General features: G+C 43.2%; 1 protein-coding gene across 5 annotated transcripts in view; it reads left to right on the top strand.

The window, feature by feature from the left end:
* The window catches only part of PSD4 (pleckstrin and Sec7 domain containing 4), a 135197-nt gene that overhangs the window by 60353 nt on the left and 54478 nt on the right, over positions 1 to 20366 (top strand). For 4 of the 5 annotated variants that reach the window (XM_077469585.1, XM_077469588.1, XM_077469584.1 and 1 more), the window contains exons 2-3: positions 14245 to 15386; positions 18909 to 18981. In XM_077469585.1, coding sequence (XP_077325711.1) covers positions 14394 to 15386; positions 18909 to 18981 — 1066 coding nt within the window. In that variant the 5' untranslated portion in view covers positions 14245 to 14393. The remainder of the gene's footprint in view (positions 1 to 14244; positions 15387 to 18908; positions 18982 to 20366) is intronic. The other variant, XM_077469586.1, reaches the window with a different exon arrangement.

Here is a 20366-nt window from a genome sequence, read left to right as displayed (position 1 = left end):
GAATACAACAGGGCAGCTTGCCGAAGAGGAGGACGTGACAGAACAGCGCCGCGGAATAGGAAGAGGCAGAGGCAGATTAGGAAGACTGCCTAGCAACAGGGGTTTCTGGTAAATAAAAAATTTTTTTTTTTAGAATTTTAATGTCATTTTTTATGTTAGGGTGGACCTCCGCTTTAAATCGTAATTTTTAAAGAGAAACTGTCATCTCTGTCCCACAGTGGCTCGTCCTCTGACCAGCTGTTGACTCACCGACCGTCCCATTCACTTTAATGGAACGTCTGGGGGATGTGGCAGTGACACAACAAGGTGAGGGATGTGGCGGCAGCAGGTGAGTGGATGCCCGCTAACAGGCGCTGTCATGAGGGGTCTGAAATGACAGGTGCTCTTTAAATGTAAGGACTTATTCTTGGTGGTAGTTAGAATCTTTAATATTTCCAAACAAAATGAAGGTTTCCTATTTAGAATAATAAGCTCTCGGGTAGTAAAACAGCGATATCAGAACCGATTCAATCATACAGTTTGTAGTGTACATAGATTTGCAAAACAATGGGATAAAGGAATATTCCTGAACATTATTTTAACTCATGGTTACTATGAAATTGCAGGAATGCATCAATGCATTGCATGTTATCTCAGCTTGCAGAGCTTGGATTCATTGAATGAGTTTACCAAAAATGTAAATATTGCAAAATATACAGCCTCATGCTACATGGCTAAGCTCCATTTCATGCTGAATAAATTCAATTATTAATATATCTTAAATAGAAAACCATCTTTAGATAGATTTTTTTTTTACTCCAAAAGCATTTTATTTAAAAACAAATTGATAAAAATCAAAAAAATCGATTTAAATAAAAAATATAAAATCAGATTTAAATAAAATCATTGATTTTATATCAACCTTGAATGGATGTAGGCAAGACTGCAGATAAACAGGTATAACTTATATAGGAAGATTTGTTTAATCCCTGTGTATTACCTAAGGACACTAAAGTCACTTCAATGGGTATATGTTAGACTTGGTTTACACTAGTGCGGGCTGTGCGTTCCGGTTGTGGGAAGCGCATTGATACCCACAACCACCCGTAGCTGAATCTCACTGCTCTAGTGAGATGAGCGGGGCTGCTATCCATTCTGAATGACACCCCCACGCATTTCAGCCCGCAGTGCGATCGCAGGTGCTGGAACATCAGGGAAACCGCATGATCAAAAAGACCATGCGATTTCCTGCAGCTGCTTTTTAATAAAGTTGCATGCACTTGTATTGCTTGTTTCACGCAGCACAGAGGCCCAGTGAATAGGCTGCCGTGCCTGATCAAGCATGGGACACGTGGCCCACACTAGTGTGAACCAAGCCTGAGGGTTTACAACCACTTTAGAACACAAAAAAAGCACAGTTGTATAGTGCAGCTGTAGTTTTTATTGCAATATGTTATACAGTACACTTTTTACAAGTACTATAGAAGTTTTTTCTTTTTTAATATTTCAGTGTCATTTTTAGCTGATTTTTTTTTTTTTCTCTCTTGAAAAGGGCAAATCCAGGAAATAAATGAAGCAAATAAGTGAGGTAATAATGCCATCCAGCAAACACAGCAATTGTGCTGAAAGCAAACCTTTCCTGGGAGAAACATGGAGGTTACCACAGCTCTGACTTCCCATTCTGAAAAATGTTGTTTGCCAAGAAGTCCTGCTGAGCCTCTGCCACCCATGTAGGGCAAAGCAGGTTCAGTTTACCCCCCCCCCCCCCCCCCCCCCCCCCGCCTGGAACAAGTATGAAGATAAGGACATCGGACTTTGCTGCTCTCCATACTTGTTCCAGGCCAGAGACCAACAAAGTACTGAAACGGATGAGACTGTGTAACTAGCAGGCAGCTAGCAGTGTCAGGGCTCGGACGTACAGCCAACCTAAGAACAAGGCAGTTTGTATAGTGGCTTCAGTTTGCATCAGGGTGCTGCATTGTGCTGCATTGTGTGCGCTGAAAAAAAAAAGTTTTGTGCAAAACAGCTGTGAGAACAGCAAACACTGCGATGGTTAACGAAATTGAATGCAGCAGGTATGCACAGCACATACTGGAACGCACCCCTCAACTTCCGCCTGCTGGTGTCACTCCAGGAAGATATCGGCAGTGGCAGCGCCCACATTTCTCTTAGTACATAGGCACACACAGTGCCATTAAGCCATAACTGTTTGACATGTTTGACTGACAGCAGCAGGAGCCAGTGGCTGCACTGAGTTGAGGGGAACGGTACTGGCGCTGGTGACAGCGCTGGAGCAGTAACATCTCGGAGCCATGTGCAATTTCTTAACCACTTCCCTACCATGCTATAGCCAAAAGACAGATGGAGCGCTGTTGTCCAGGTATGGGAGGGCATGCATGGCCATCCTCCGCTGTGCCCTTTTGGACCCTATCAGACACACCTGATCGCGGTAAAGGGCCAATTACAGTGGCCATTAACCATGTGATCAGCTGTGTCCAATCACAGCTGATCACATAGTAAACAGACTTGCTGGTTATCAGCAGTCCTTTTCCTCCCAGTCTGTGAGGGGAAAGCAAATACGTTACCGGCAAACCTGTCAGCATATAATTTACACTGATAATCAGAGCACTGATCATCAGTGCCCTTATTATCAGTGCAGCCTATCAGTGCCCTTCAATGCAGCCTCATCTGTGTAGCCTCATTGGTGCCCATCAGTGCAGCCTATCTGTGCCACCTCATCCATGTCCCCTCATTAGTGCCCTTCAGTGTCCCTTCATTAGTGCCGCTTCATCAGTGTCCCCCCATTAGTGCCCTTCAGTGCTGCTTCATCAGTGTCCCCTCATTAGTGTCCTTCGGTGCCCCCTCATTAGTGCTCTTCATCAGTGTCCCCTCATTAGTGCCCTTCATTAGTGTCCCCTCATTAGTGCTCTTCATTAGTGTCCCCTCATTAGTGCTCTTCATTAGTGTCCCCTCATTAGTGCTCTTCATTAGTGTCCCCTCATTAGTGCTCTTCATTAGTGTCCCCTCATTAGTGCTCTTCATTAGTGTCCCCTCAGTGCCACTTCATCAGTGTCCCCATATTAGTGCCACGTCATCAGTGTCCCCTATCAGTGCAGCCTCATCAACACACATCAGTGAAGAAGAAAAATTACTTAGGCTTCATCTTTTTTCGTTTAGCAAAAAAATTTAAAACCCAGTGGTAATTAAATACCACCAAAAGAAAGCTCTATCTGTCTCAAAAAAAAGAATAAAAAATGTATACGGGTACAGTGTTGCATGACTGCGCAGTTGTCATTCAAAGTGTGACAATGCTGAAAATTTGCCTGGGCAAGAAGGGAGTAACAGTGCCCCATATTAAAGTGGTTAAAGTACATTTTCCTTCTAAAACAGCCACAGCCTAAGCCTGTCCTCTGCCAGCATACTGTTGGACCCTTGCTATTTGTGTTGAATTAGTTGTCTCTCTGCAGACTCTGGTTATGCCTGCTATTGAGTCAGACCTTTATCGCCACAATCACCAAAACTCATGCGCCCCCTGCTGATTGGAGAGCTCCAGCTCAGCAGCGGTGTGTCAGACGTCTGCACAGTGACCACTGCCTTCCACACACATAGCAAGCGTACTCTGCAGCATGCTGGCATGACACAGGCTTTTCTTCTTAGGCTGCTTTAGAAAATTGATCAAAGTGTAACGCTTTGTAAGCCTTTTTTGTTTTGATGCATCTGGAATGTATTTAGCTGATTTAAACTGAGAGTTCAATTGGATTTTCAGCTTGAAAGATAAACGTTCGTAATGTAGACATATGCACAGTGACGTTACAGGGAATCAGCAGACACAAAAGTTAATCTCTAACAAGCAGTTACAATGGTAATTTTAATATTTTTAAAATCTTTTTCTCTATGGCTAGTCCACGACTCTGTCATTGTAATTCTGATGTATGACTGCATTGGACCACTAGGTATGAACATGCATTTGTTTTCTCAAGGACACCTTCTGACACTCTTAGGTGGATCGCTTTTCAGAGACAGTAAATCAGCAGCTAACAGCCATTCGGGAGGCACTACTGCCATCTGTTATATATATATATATATATATATATATATATATATATATATATATATATATATTTTTTTTTTTTTTATTGCATTTTTAATTTTACACTTTTGGGGCCACACTATAACCGCAGTTTGACAGGCAGTGCTGCCTGTTGAGCTCTATAGCAGGGATGTCCAACTCAATTTCACTGAGGCCCATATCAGGAATATAGTTGCCCTCAAAGGGCCGGTTGTATCTGTAAGACTATCCCCTCCCCTGATGAACCGCATCAAGAGGTGGATGTGGCAAAATTGCACTAACAGTGGGAGGATCTTAAGGGGGAATTAAATACCATGAGTGCATTATGTGCAGAGTTCAGGGGTGCCTTATGTACAGAGTGCAGGTTTCAGGGGTGCACTGTGGACACATTACAGGGATAAGGCATGCACTACATATAGAGTTCAGGGGTGCACTGTGTACAGAGTACAGGGTTCAGGGGTGCGCTGTGTACAGAGTGTAGGGTTTAGAGGTGTGCTATGCACAATGTGCAGGGTTCACCTCTCTTGGCTGACCACATCTCAATTCCACCCCTCCTTGCCTCTGACCTCTGCACCATTCTCCCCCATCCCCCACCTATGTACACATTTACTCCCCCCCCCCCCCCCCCCTTAAAAGTTTCTTTGCATCTCACCTACCCTGCCCAGCTCTAGTACCTCCTGCCAGTGAACTTCATTGGTTGGAATCTTTGCACCGGGGCACAGATATGGATCACAGTGCAGCTTATCATGTGATGCCCCATCCCACACTGCACATGCCATCAGAATCTTCCTTTTCTCTGGCAGGCAAGGGATCTGTGAGAGTTTCCACCATGTTTCAGCTGAAAACCAGCCCTGGGTGCGAGGACCACATGAAATGGCGCGGAGGGCCACATTCGGCCCGTGGGCCTTATGTTTGACACATGTGCTCTACAGGCTAGGTAAACAAAAATGTCACGGCCGAGAAGGACAGCATTGTGGCTGTGGCACTTGTACACCCCTATTAGGCTGTATTGTTTGCGTTTTACATGCATTTTTGTGTGGCTTTTCATTTTTTAGGCTTTTTTTTCTTTATTTATGGAGTTGCAATTTCTTAGTATTTTTGGTGCGTTGATGTGTGTTTTTTGTGTGTTTCCGGTACATGCGAGAAAATGCTGCACAGTGATGTAATCTAGGCTCATTGTAACACATTGATTTTATTTATTTATTTGTATTGTGCTTAAAAGTGCATTTGTCTGCAACTGTCAACACACATTCTGTGTCTTCCTCCAGGGCCTGAAACATGACACTATATGATCTGCTTACTGCCAAGGCTGCAATTTATGTCACTCTTACCGTGTACCTCATGTTTTTGTGAATAGTTTTCCTTTTGATCCAGCATAGACATACTCCTGAGTTTTCTTTGTTGTGGATTCTATCAGACATAGTAAGTGTGGTCACCTGACACAAAGCTGGGATACCATGGATACAAGCAAATACATGTTTATTTTGTCTTGTGGTAGATGCAGATCTGTATATTTGGCCGCGTGTCACAGGGACGATCTTCGCCGGTTAGTCACGCTGGAAAAAACATGGTGTCACAAGTATTTTCAGCTTGTAGGCCCCTCCAGCGCTGAATTTGATCTAGCTGCGTAATAAGTGTTGATATTCCACACGTTGCAGCATCATCTCTGTAAAATAGTGATAAATGAGTCTGCCGTGACAGGCCCAGGGAACTCCCCACAAACATGGCCTGGAGGCCGCAGACGAAACACGCTGAACAGTATGAGGAAATAACAGCTTCATATTTGGCAACTGTATCTGAGATCCATCTTTGGTGCTAAGGAACAAGTTTGGACAGAAAAGGTGACACCAAAGGGGATACCAAATGGCTGAGAGCTGTCCTTATTCCGCACACACTTCTTGTGTGTTGATTGATTTAAAATCCGATTACTATCCAATCACAGGCTGTGGGATGGACAAGACCTGTTGACTTAAAGTGGCCGTACACCCTGTACAACCACTTTTACCTACAGCTAAGCCTATAGTAAGACTTACCGGTAGGTGCTTGAAATATCTCCTAAACCTGCATGGTTTAGGAGATATTTAGGAAAAAGCCGAGCGCCGATGTCTATGGTGCATGCGCACTTTAGAAAGAGCACATTGTGCCCTTTCTAAAGGGGTCATGCCTTAACTAGCGGCACCTGCGTGGGAGTGACGTCATGCGACTCCGGCCAGTCACAGAGCCGGAGTTCTCAGCCTCGGAAGGAAGAGAGGTGGAGATGTCGCTCGCTGCTAGTGGGGACAGCAGGGACATTGCAGGCTTCCGTTTCAGGTAAGTGACACAAAATGGGCTACTATGCAATGTATATTAGCCCATTATGCGTTACCTTTGCAGGGAAATAAAGAGGAAGAAAAATCCATCAGGAAGATATTGGAAGTGGAGATAACCAAGATAAAGGTGTGATTGTGGGGAGAGGCAATTTCCCCATACAGCTGACCTCTTGTTCAGTGACCCTCTTGAAGCTTAGAAGGGTCGGCTTCTCGCCATCCTTAGATAGCTGATAAAATACCTGTAGGATGCCCTCCAGTGTAGAAGAAATGTTAGACGAACAATGTCAAAACCTGTGAAAGTCATAAATACATGGTTCAAATTTTGTTTAAAGAGGAACTGCAGTCTTCTCACATAATTTGTAATAAAAACATGTTTTTCGAAAAAAAAACAAAAAAAAAACAAACATGTTTTTCATTCTGAAGCTTTCCCCCAACCACTTTGCATGTTTTCTATATTGTGATTCTGTACTTGCCAAATATGCTGCAGAAAATTCCCTGCACTAAGTCTGGCTGCAGCCATTTTAACAGTGGGCATCTGAAGCTGCTGCCTGTTCACTTCCTGGATTTACACAGACCCACGTCTCCAGCTCTGCAGCTCTTATTGGCCTTCTTATGACTCTCCAGCCCCCGATCAGCTCTCTCAGCCAATGGAGTGTTGGGGGGGGGGGGGGGGGGGGGGGGGAGGCTGTCCTCCTGTCAGAACACAGCAGCTCAGCGGGGAGATCGCTGTCTTAACATTGGATCGTTAGTGCAGCGGCTCCAATGGGAGCTGTCAGTTTAAAAAAAAAACTTGCTTCCTGGGCACTTAAACCCCCCTCCTGCCCAGACCAATTTTCAGCTTTCGGCGCTGATGCACTTTGAATGACAATTGCGCGGTCATACAACACTGTACCCAAATTAAATTTTTTTAACATTTTTTTCCCACAAATAGAGCTTTCTTTTGGTGGTATTTAATCACAGCTGGGTTTTTATTTTTTGCTAAACAAACAAAAAAAATGGAAAATTTAGAAAAAAAAAAAAACCTCATGTTTAATAGTTTGTTATAAAATTTTGCAAACAGGTAATTTTTCTATTTCATTGATATGCGCTGGTGAGGCTGCACTGATGGGCACTAATAGGCACAGTTAAGGCGGCACTGATAGGCACAGTTAAGGCGGCACTGATAGGCACAGTTAAGGCGGCACTGATAGGCACAGTTAAGGCGGCACTGATAGGCACAGTTAAGGCGGCACTGATGGGCTCGGATGGGTGGTGCGGATGGGCACTGATAGGTGGCTTCAGCTTTCGGTGCTCTCACACTTTGAATGACAATTACTCAGTCATGCAACACTGTACCTATATGACATTTTTGTCCTTTTTTTCACACAAATAGAGCTTTCTTTTGGTGGTACCGTATTTATCGGCGTATAACACGCACTTTTTTCCCTAAAATCAGGGGGAAATCGGGGGTGAGTGTCATACGCCGATCCCCTGACGTTCCTAACCTTCTCTGCCGCTCTCGGCGGCTTTCAGGTATTTTCAGCCATTCTCGGCCGTTCTTGGCTATTTTCGGCCCTTCTCACTTATTTTTCGGCCGCACTCGAATGTGGCCGAAAAATAAGTGAGAAGGGCCGAAAATAGCCAAGAACGGCCGAGTGCGGCTGAAAATGCCCGAAAGCCGTCGAGATACACAGGACATCCTCTCTGTATCTCGGCGGCGCCATTTTTAAAATGGCAGAGACACGGACAAGCCTGAAAACAACTGACAAGGCTGCACTGGAAGGCTGCAGTACAAGGCTGCAAATGACACTGACAAGGCTGCAATGATGGGCATTTAAATGTAAGTTTTTTTTCCTTAAACTTCCCTCCTAAAAGTTTTTTCTTTTAAATGTCCTCCTAAACTTGGGGTGCGTGTTCTACGCCGGTGCGTGTTATACGCCAATAAATGCGGTATTTAATCACCACTGGGTTTTAAATTTTTTGCGCTATAAATCAAAAAAGACTGAAAATTCTGTAAAAAAATAAAATAAAAATTCTTTGTTTCTGTTAAAATATATTGTCAGAGTGTTGGCAGAGTGTTGCAGAGTATTGCACAGTATGGGCAGAGTATTGGCACAGAGTAGCGCTGTTGGCACTATACATCCAGCCCACAGTGCTGCTGCCATCTCTTCCCCTCTCCCCTCGCACTGTACTGATCGGTACAGAGAGGGGAGGGAGGAACCGGTGTCATGACATGACACCGGTTTATTTACAAGTGATTGCCCCGTCATTTGATGGAGCAATCAGATGGTAAACACCCGATATCAGCCGCCGTTTACTGTGATGCGCCGGGTCTTCTGGACCCGGCAGTCACGGATGTTTTGTGGGAGGGGAGCACTAGAGCAAGATTCTAGGAGGACGTCCATGGACGCCCACCCAGAAAAACACGACCGCGCTGTAGCTGTCTTTCGACTATGGCCCGGTCGGCAAGTGGTTAACTGTGGGCAGCTGAAGCTAGTTCCTGGATTTACATAGACACACAGAGGCACACCTCCAGCTCGGCAGCTCTCATTGGCCCTCTTATGACTCATCTCCCCTCTCACAAGTGTGAGAGAGAGAGAGAGCGCTGTGCATGATGTCATAAGCCTAGGCTTTTTTCCAGACAAGAAACAGGAAGTGGGCTGTATAAGGTATTTACTGGCAGAAAAAAAATATGTTTTACTATCCAAATTAAAACAACAAGGGCAGAAGATTTAATAGATGGAAAGATGAAAAAAAATTACTGAAGTTACACTTTAACCGCTTCAGCCCCAGAAGATTTTACCCCCTTCCTGACCAGAGCACTTTTTGCAATTCAGCACTGCGTCGCTTTAAGTGACAATTGTGTGGTCGTGCGTCACGGCTCCCAAACCAGATTGACGTCCTTTTTTTTCCCCACAAATAGAGATTTCTTTTTGTGGTATTTGATCACCCCTGCGGTTTTTATTTTTTGCGCTATAAACAAAAAAAGAGTGACAATTTTGAAAAAGCATTATTTTTTACATCCCCAAAAATATATAAAAAAAAAACATTTTTTTTCCTCAGTTTAGGCCGATACGTATTCTTCTACATATTTTTGGTAAAAAAAAATCACAATAAGCGTTTATTGATTGGTTTGCGCAAAAGTTATAGCTTTTACAAAATAGGGGATAGTTTTAAGGCATTTTTATGAATTTTTTTTTTTTTTACTAGTAATGGCGGCGATCAGCGATTTTTATCATGACTATGACATTATGGCGGACACATAGGACATTTTTGACACATTACACTATACAAATGCACTGATTCCTGTGTAAATGACACGAGCAGTGAAGGAGTTAACCACTAGGGGCCAGTGTAAGGGTTAATTGTGTCCTGAGGAGTGTTTCTAACTGTGAGGGGCCGTGGCTACGCATGACACATCACTGATCTCTGCTCCCGTTCACAGGGAGCAGAGATCAGTGACACTGTCACTAGGCAGAATGGGGAGATGCTTGTTTATTCGATCCCGCGGCGATCAAGTCTGCGGGACCCGTGAACAGAATCACGGAGGTCCCGGCCAGCGAGCGCGCGCATGATGGCACGGCAGCAAATTTAAAGGGACTTACAGCTACGCCCATTTGCCCAGCCGTTCTGCTGACGTACATCGGCGCACGCCAGTCAGGAACCGGTTAAGGACTTGGGGTGGATCTGCAAAGAGGAGTGGGACAAAATGCCTCCTGAGATGTGTGCAAACCTGATGGCCAACTACTCTGACCTCTGTGGTTGCCAACAACAGTTTGGCTACCAAGTACTAAGTCATGTTTTGCAAAGGGGTCAAATACTTATTTCACTCATTAACCACTTGCCGACGAGCTGCCGCAGTTTTACTGTGGCAGAATGGCACGGCTTCACCTTTTGGCAACTAGGGGCACGCGCAGCATGTGCCCGACCCTGATGCAAGTGCCCAGCGGGCGCGATGATCTGCTCCCACAATTGCTCGTGACAGAGCGAGAACTGGGATCTGTGTGTGTAAGCACACAGATCCCAGTTCTTTCAGGGGAGAGGAGACAGATCGTGTGTTCATACTACGTATGAACACTGATCTCTGTCAAGTCCCACCCCCCAACAGTTAGAACACACACTAGGGAACACAATTAACCCCTTGATTGCCCCCTAGTTTTAACCTCTTAGCTGCCAGTGGCATTTACTCAGTAATCGGTGCATCGGTGCATTTTTATAGCACTAATTGCTGTATAATTGCCAATGGTTTAAAAAATGTGTCAAGTATCTGATGTGTCCACCATAATGTCGCAGTCCTGAAAAAATTGCAGATCGCCGCCATTACTAGTGAAAAAAATAAAAATGCCATAAATCTATCCCTTATTTTATAGACGCTATAACTTTTGTGCAAACCAATCAATATATGTAGAAGAATACATATCGGCCTAAACGGGGAAAAAAATGTGGGCTATTTATTATAGCAAAAAGTAGAAAATATTGTGTTTTTTTCCAATATTGTCACTCTTCTTTTGTTTTATAGCGCAAAAAATAAAAACCACAGAGATATTCAAATACTACCAAAAGAAAGCTCTATTTGTGGGGAAATTTTTTTTTTGGGTACAGCGTCAAATGACCGCGCAATTGTCAGTTAAAACGATGCAGTGCCGAATTGCAAAAAATGGCCTGGTCATTGAGCAGTCAAATCTTCCAGGGCTGAAACGGTTAAAAAGCAAATCCATTTAAAACTTTTATGAAAATGCGTTTTTCTGGATTATTTTTTTTTGCTATTCTGTCTCTCACTGTTAAAATAAACCTACGATTAAAATTATAGACTGATCGTTTCTTTGTCAGTGGGCAAACGTACAGCAGAGGATCAAATATTGGTTTCCCTCAGTGTGTAATATCTTCAAAAAAAGATTCAGAGAATCTGGAAAAATCTATGTGCACAAGGTAGGGCTGGGGAAAAATTTTCGATTTGACCTCTCAACTCTATTCAAATTTTAAGCAAATTTTTTTAGATTTCTTTCTTTTTTTTTTTTTTAACCACCGCAACGGTCCTGAGATGCTGCAGGTGCCGCAGCCTCGCCTAAAAACTGCCCGCAGCTCCTCAGGACCGGCGCGGTGTCCATAAAAAAGAAAAATAGATTAAAATCCGGAATCGAGTGTTTTTTTTTTTGTTGTTTGTTTTGTTTTTTAAAAGGCATGGAAAGTTGAACAAAATTTTTAATAATGCTCTAACAAAATTTGTTGAGTCATCGATGGAACTTTCACATGCTGGGAACGATTTTTCTGAATTTTTCAATGGATGTTCTAATGAAATTCTGCACATTTATGGCTAGCCCTATTTTTGAACTTGTGTAATGTTTATACCAGTGTGATATATCCATTTTATATCTTGAGGTCCATCTTGTTCAGCCTGAGAATTCTATATTTTCCCTTTGTGTCACAGTCGGAGCTTGTCGCCTACAGAGGAGCCATTACATAGCAGTTGTGAGCCATTAAATATCTCAACGGACCAGATGTTATGACCTGAATCTATTCTAGCTCTGCCGATAACGGTACACACCTACATGCTTACTAACAGGAAAATACTCTGCTTAATTCTTCCCTGGGTGTGTGCCAAGTTGTAGTTTGCTTTCTGTAGACCCTCTGACAACAACATCCGGCCTTTGAGAGATTTCCAAACTTAGTAACACGAAAGTCCTTTGTTTATGATTGTAAAGTCACTCTTTACGTCACGGGGTGTCTGTCCTCCTCTCTCTTCTGAAATACCCCTAAATAGGACTAATTACAAGGTGGAGGTTATGTGTCATGTCGAGATCACAGAGCATTTGGGCAACCGTTATGTACATGGGTACAGTACATCGCGTGTTCTTCTTTTATCTTGTCATTTATCTCTTTTTACCATTCTTGTTTTGTTGTGTTTTTAACAAATGTTCTGATGAAGTTAAGCTGGGCTTTCTGAACCAGGGCTCTCTTCTGAGACCACTAAAGGTTCCTTGACTGAGCAATGGAAAACTGATTTCCCACTTACACTTACCGCCCATGCAAGTGGGAAATATTCCACTAACCACCGAAGGGGTCACTTCCATGCTGACTTACTAATGTACTAACTGTACTTACTAACGCTGACTTACTGACTTACTAATGTATAGGACATCACAAGCTTCCACTTTCAATTTTCCTGCAAATTATTTTTGGGATTGCGCAAGGATGCCGTCTTCTCCATTATTTTATTTAAAACCTAAAGTGACACCAGAGAATATGGAAAGTTGTGGAAAGAGATGACCAGCATGCACAACGTGAAAGGAGATTTTTCAAGAAAGTTTATCAAAAATAATTATTGTTTGTTTTGTTATTAAAAAATGAAAATTTATGCTGTGAACATAGAGCTCTTTTTAAATGGTATGTTGTAGTATTTGGTGGTATAGGTACTACATTACTAGTAAAAAAAATAATAATAAAAATGCTATAAAACTATCCCCTATTTTGTAAACGCTATAACTTTTGCGCAAACCAATCAATAATCACTAATTGCGTTTTTTTTTTTTGTTTTTTTTACCAAAAATATGTAGAAGAATACATATTGGGCTAAACTGAGGGAAAAAAATGATTTTTTTTTTTAGATGTTTTTGGGGGGTATTTATTATAGCAAAAAGTAAAAAATATAGAATTTTTTTTTCAAAATTGTCGCTCTATTTTTGTTTATAGCGCAAAAAAAAAAAAAATAACCACAGAGGTGATCAAATACCACCAAAAGAAAAGTCTATTTGTGGGGAAAAAAAAGGACGCCAATTTTGTTTGGGAGCGACCAAGAGATGCGGTCACACTGATTCCTGTTGGGTGTCACATTGGATGTGGGTAGGACGCTTTGATCTCGGTATCCTCAGTTCTGATATGGCTGTGTGTATCAAACAAATAACAAAAAACAAAGAAAGTTAAAGCGGTGAACATAAGAATTGGATCTTACAACTGATCCTTGGGCAGATGTGTCTGCTTTGATAACTGGGGAAAAGGAGAAAATAATTATTGTCTCCTATAACCGGAGTTGTTGGTTAGTCGATGTCTGTTACTTGTGAGCTTCACCGTTGTGTTTCATGTTAGCCCCCGTACACACGGTCGGAGATTCCGACAACCAAATCCGTCGGAGTAATTCCGATGGATTAATTCCGGAAGAGGTCTGGAAGTGATGTTGCATACACACGGTCGGACTAAGTTGTCGGAAAATCCGATTGTATATAACGTGATGACGTTATTTCGTTACGATGGGACTACGTTCAGGCTAGTAGCCAATAGCTTTGGTCTAGGAATTTGATCTGAGCATGCGTGACACTTTGCCCGTCGGAGTAGGCTACACATGATCGGAGTATGTCCGATCGGAGCATTTTGTCGGAAAATATTACCGGCAAGTTGGAAAAGTTGGTCCGTCGGATATTCCGACGGAAACAGTCCGATGCAGACCACACACAGTCGAAATATCCGACAAAACGGTCCGATAGGAAACATTCCGTCGGAATTTCCAACCGTGTGTACAAGGGCTTAGAGCGCTTGTGGAAGACTACCATAGAGCTCTTTTAACACCACTGTTCTGCAATTTCATATTTGAAGAATGGAGTTCCGATTCTATGTGATGGATCAGGTGGTTAGATATACAGTATATATTGTATATGTATTGGGCCTGTACACCGGAGTACCAAAATGAAGCACTTGGCATTCCTTCCAGTCATTGCTTTGCACATATACTGAACCGAACACCTGCCGCCATTTTGTATGAATGTGTCCTAATAAATATACATAATAAGTACATAATAAACACTTGATTTATTGGTATAGGAGATTCAGATATTTTCCTGTAGTGAACTGTTATGTAAAGGTTTAGAATGCTTAGATTATCCATTAACTCTTGTATTGTGTTTGCTTTCTATCCAGGGCAGATGTTAACACAGAATTTCCACTCTCTGGCATGCCAGCCTAGCTCGCTCTTTAGAAATATGAAGTTCCAGAGAAGAGATCTTTAGGATCCTCATCTGTTTTCTGCACCAACCAAGAGAAGCGCAGAGACAAATGAAACGGGTGAAATGGAAAAGCAGCAGCTCTCTGTGGATGATGACCTGTTACCTATTTATTATGTTCACTCTAAGGTAGAAGAGAAAACATTTTCTAGAGCGTGGCAGGGACATGAAGCCCCTGTACCTTCAACGCACTTTAATCACTTTCCATCATTTAATGAGAACTGCTTGCCCCCAGGTCCGTCCAGAACTGAGAGGACTGTATTAAATGAATGTGATCATGAAGGGCATAAGGAAGTCAGAAGTGTTGGTTTCACTCCAGGTACGAATGTTGAGGACTGTTGTGCAAGCAGTGCCTATTCCGAGGTCCAGAGGGTCTCCGATTTTCATCAGTCTCCTAAAGCCACCGATATGAGGACCCAGGTTAGTAGCACATCAAAGACCACCTCTGCTCAGGATGTTTTCTTAGCCAGTTTACTTCAGGTTCAGCTTTGTGTCATGGATCTCCAGGATCAGATTGATATTACGGAGACCAATCAGAAAGCCAGGGAAATGGGGCTTAGGATGAACATGCCTATGGGGCTAAATATGGGCTCACCTTCCACTCTGGAGCCTACAAGGAGTCTATCCTGCATTGAAGAGCTTGTAAGGGATCCAGAACCTCAGTGTGTGGATGAGGACCAAGAAAGCGATGATACTGCTTACTCCGAATTGGAAATAGAAGATGAGCATTTGTTTTGCGATAACCCTTTATTTAAGAACTCAAATGTGACACATAATGTGGACTATAATGTACAGAATTCCGTTACTGAACTGACCAGCCAACCTAAATCAACTTCCATGGACAATATAGTGAATGAGGGAAGCCAGCTGCTAAAACCAGATGCATTGGATAGTAAAGACTTTGGTACGGGAATGGCTGTATGGCAACCAATAATACAGGAGGAATCTCTAGAGGAACTCCAGATATATGAAGACGAGTGGGAGGAGAAGATGTTCACGCGCTGCAGTACAAGGACCACTAGGTGGCCTGTTTCGGACAAGTTGCCTTCTACACAGGAGGTAGGTGATACTTGATGACCGACTTTAATCTAAAGTTAAAGTGTTTGTCCATGCAAAGTTCAGCTTTATTTAGTGTTTGGATAGGGCAGGGAATAAATCTCTGTTGGGTTTTTACTCCTCTCCATGGCTCTGTTGAGCCTGGTACGCATTGCTGGTTCTTTTCAGTTCAACCAAAAAAAAAAACGCCTAACAAATGGCCATACCAACACAAGTGATGTTGGTGCAGCGATCTCTTCCGGTGTGATTTTGTATTGTGACAGGTGGACTTCCCACCCTCTGTGGCAGCGGGCGGAGGTTCTTTTTTCCCCACACCTGCTGTCACCTTTGAAATCTTTTGGACATCACCCACAGAACCGTGCCTTCACAGATACCTATGAATGAACAAACTACAAGTATGGCCTTCCACCACGGCAATTTCAGTGGGCTGCAGGGGCACTAATGCATATTGCACCCATGATGTACCGATTGCTCGTGCAATGCCTTTCAGGCTCCTGCAGGAAAAATAATAAATGCACATTTGTTTCTGCAGAAATATGTACATTTGATTTTTCTGTAAAGGTGAATTTGTCATTAAGGAAAAAAGGTGTCAAAAAAGAATGTTATACATTTACAAACCCCCAAAAAAGTTTGAGCTTGCCCCACCCCCACAAATCAGACACATGACTGTAAACACACCCATTGTGCCGCCTAAGTATGAAAATGTCTCTTGTGCTACGTTTGTTTCACATTACATATCTAGTTGCCATAATTCATTTGATTTGCTGAAAGATTTTTCAGGAAAAATGAAGAATGGCCACTAGTTGGAGCTGGTTACCATAGGAGATCAATTATATTACAAGCAACATGGCTAACATTTGTGGTGCCCATGTGAATGATTAGAACCCCATTCATATCTTGCATCGTGGAAATGCGCATTCCCACTTCGATGTGCACCTTCCTTCATGTCGCTCATAGGGCAACCTAATCACCTCAATGGGCTGCTGTATGCGTGTTTGGCATCTGAAAAAAGCTTCTGCTCCATTTTGGGTGACGAACTTTGCATAATTTTTAACCACCTGCAGACCGCCTGCCTGCAGTGTAGTGCTGACGGGCAGCTCACACAGGCAAAGTGACTTGCTGGTAAATTGCTGCCTGTTTCCAGGCCCCCACCGACACCCCCTGTGATTGTACACAGCGAGAGGGTCCTGGCCAATGATTCATGGCTGGGACCTGCTGATCGGCTTTGTCCAGTCACAGCTCAGAGTCCTGTGTTGACAATCAACACAGGGCTCTTTACAGAGGGAACAATCTCTGTTTCTTATCCCTACTAAGCAGGGATAAGTAATAAAGAGATCTTTAGTAAAAATCAGCACACATTACACATTGTTAGGCACACACTTAACCCCTTGATTACCCAGAAATGTTAACCCTTTCCCAGCCAGTGTCATTAGTACAGTGGCAGTATAGTATTAGTGTCAGTGGCAGTCCCCCCCCCCCCCCCAGCATCAATTAGTGTCAGATTTCACAGTCCCATTATAAGTCGCTGATCACCGTCATTAGTAGTATAGGAAAAAATTCCAGTATATATACCATAGTTTATAGACGCTATAACCAAAGACGTGGCGGAATAAATTTTGGACTAAATTTATGCCAAAATTCGATTTTTTTTTTTTATTTATTTTTTATTTTTTTATATCTTTTTTATTGGATGTTTTATAGTAGAAAGTAAAACAAATGTTTTTCTTTGGTCTTTTTTCATTAATGTAAAACCCAGTGGTCATCAAATACCACAAAAATCGGGTGCAAATAGTGTGTGCGTGTTATACGCCAATACTTCAATTTTAGCTACCTCGGAGGGGACAGGGAGGGGGGCAGGACGAGCTCCATCAGATTACATACAGTGAGAATCTCTTGTTTACTTGACGGCCTCTGTAATAGGGAAGTCCCTTCTCCTGGGCCTCCATTGGACCACTGTTCTATCATAGGAGATTCTCACTGTATGTAATCTGTTGGCGTTCATCCCACCCCCCCTCCCTGTCCTCTCTAGGCTGCAGATGGGCATTGATCAGGCTGTACTGATGGCAAGGGCGAGGCTGCTGCATTGAAGCAATGGTGAGGCTGCTGCATTGAAGCAATGGTGAGGCTGCTGCATTGAAGGCAATGGTGAGGCTGCTGCATTGATGGCAATGGTGAGGCTGCAGATGGGCACTGACCCTTATTTGGCTTCAAAGTTTCTTATTTAAAATTAAAATTTTTTCCCGGAAACTTCCCTCTTAAAATGAATGTGCGTGTTATAAGCAGATAAATACGGTAAATTTCATTAGGATACAGCATTGCATGAGCATACAGTTGCCAGTTAAAGTAGCGCAGTGCTAAATAGCAGAAAATAAATGGCCTGTTCATGAAGGGGGTAAAACCTTCAGGAGCGAATGCCCATTTTGCAGCGTCTTCCACGTCATACCGTTGCATAAAAATTGCAGCAAAATCACACCGTGTCTGCGTGCCATTACAAATAAAAGGCACCCAAATGTGCGCTGTCATGCATTACTGCGATTGGAAATCGCTGGCTGAACTGCAGCAATTCTGCCGGCAAGTCCAAATCGCCAAGAGGGAATGGGTCCTAAAAGAGAAGCATGTCCAAAATACATATGTAACACTGGGATACGTTTTATTTTTAAACAGTAAGGTCATCTGAAAATTTTTAACTTGGGCAAATGCCAAGCTGCTACACCTGCCGTCTGCCTATGACTTGACATTGCGGCTGGTTCTTTTCTCACCGCTGTGGGTATTATCATGACTTGGCTTATGCTGCCAGTTAATTGGGCTTATCTCCTGAGCTTAGCCCATCATTGGAGGAGGGAGGGGGGGTTCTGGCTGCCTCTAACGTTCTGAAGCTGAGAGAGGTGGTAGAAAGGACAGACCAGGGAGCTTTAGACCAAGAATACATTTCTTTTGGATTGTCGGACAGAGAAGTAGCCAACAAGTTCTCAAGTTCCCGGTGACACCGCAGATACCAGTTCTGAGTCATCATCGCGTTGCTTCATTATTTAGGAATATAGGAACGCTCAGTACGCTTGTGTATACGGATACATTTCTGTATACTATGTCCTGTAGCACCAAGTTCACAGTATATAGGTGTCCTGTTGTTATTGCCTGGCAGCAATTGCAGGACCTGATAGCAGCTCATGGCAAAGATAATTGTGCAACTGGAAAAGCCTTAATAGACCGGAGCTAAAAGCTGTTTGAATTATTTAATATTAAAGAGAACGTAACAGGAGGAGCTGTAACTCAAAGGTGTGAGAAAACCCCCCAGAACTCTCGGGGTGACCAGGAACGGTTGGGAAATATGGCATGCCAGTGATTGCAGAGCATGAGAAATAATTTCATACTTTTTTTTAATAGAGGAATTTCTGAAGCAGAGAAAAGCAATAAGAAATGCACATATCCAGATTTTGCATAACGCCTATCCTTGCCCATTGATGTTTCCTTATATTTTTTTTAACGTTTGTATTATTTTAATACTCCTATCTTCTCGTCATTCAGAATCCCCTGAGCCCAGAAGAACCTCCTACTCAAATAGCCATGATCAGCTCTCTCCGTGATATGCCCGTTACCCGTGAGTATCAATTTCCATATAACCATTGAGTTACCATTGAATGCCTGGCCAGTCATGCTACAGCTTAATGTAAGCTGTGATTTGTTCATGCAGGGCAGAACAGAGGTTCTTTTTATAAAAATAAATGAATAAATGCGCATGTGTTTGCAGGTAAAAAACATGCATTTATTATCTTTTACACACTGGAGAGCGGCTGCAATGCCAGGATCCTGCAGACTCTCAGTACACTGTACCTCCAATACAGGCAGTCAGTTACTAAATTGCTGGGAGAATCAATGAGCTACAAGAGTGATCACCAGCGACCTCACAGTTCATTGAGAATTATAAGCTGTCAGCCACAGTGGGTGATGGTACTTGTTGTTCATTCATTCTCGGTTCACCGATAAATTGCTGGAAGAATCAATGAACTACAAGAGTGCTCACCAGCGACCTCGCAGTTCGAGAACTGTAAGCTGTCAGCCACGGTGGTCGATGGTACTTGTAGTTCATTCATTCTCAGTTCACCGATAGGTGTGAACTTAATCTTTATCCACTTGCTGACCGCCCCACGTATATATGTACTGCGGGGTGGCAGCTATTACATGTGAAATCGCATACCTGTACGTGATTGCCTCTTGCAGGTTTGTGGCGCACATGTGTGCCGCTGGCGACCAGCTCCCGCTGTGATTGGACAGAGCGGGAGCCAGTCAGCGGGTCTGGTGGACCCAATGTTCTCCGGGACCCGCCGATCCTTCCCGACAAGGCAGATTTCCATTCTCTCACAAAAAAAGACAAAAATCCTGTATTTTATGCTGCGCAGGAACACAGATCTCTGTCTTCCCCCAGTCAAAGCACCCCCCACACAGTTAGAAATCACCCCCTTGGGACACATTTAACCCTTTGATCGCCACCTGATGTCTCCAGAAGACTTTTTCTTCCCAAAAGTCCGGCAGACCTAGAAATAAGACTGGCTTCAAATTTGTCCGCCGGACTAGGCTTTTAGTGGACAATTCGTTGTCTGTATGCTAGTCCGACGGACTAAAACCAATGCTAGGGCAGCTATTGGCTACTGGCTATGAACTTCCTTATTATACGTCATCACATTCGAATCTGTCAGACTTTTGGAGTGATCGTGTGTGGCCAAGTCCGTTCGTTTGAAAGTCTGGCGGACCTCAGCTGCAAAGTCCATCGGATTGTCTGCTGGGCCAAGTCCGCCGAAAAGTCCGGTCGTGTGTACGCGGCATTAGTGTCCGATTTGTTCCGCAACAGTGTTGCAGTCCTGCTGCTGACAAGTTGCTGATCGCTTATTGGGGTTTTTTTTTTATTTTTATTTTTTTTTTACCAAAAATATGTAGCAGAATACATATTGGCCTAAACTGATGAAGACATTTAGATTTGTTTAAATC

This window comes from Lithobates pipiens, unplaced genomic scaffold (genome assembly GCF_037356315.1).
Source record: "Lithobates pipiens isolate NorthernLeopardFrog02 unplaced genomic scaffold, aLitPip1_a1.2 Scaffold_8, whole genome shotgun sequence".
In the NCBI taxonomy this organism is placed as follows: Eukaryota; Metazoa; Chordata; class Amphibia; order Anura; family Ranidae; genus Lithobates; species Lithobates pipiens.
The sequence above is the reverse complement of the archived record's forward strand: the minus strand, read 5'-3'. Positions and strand labels throughout refer to the sequence as shown.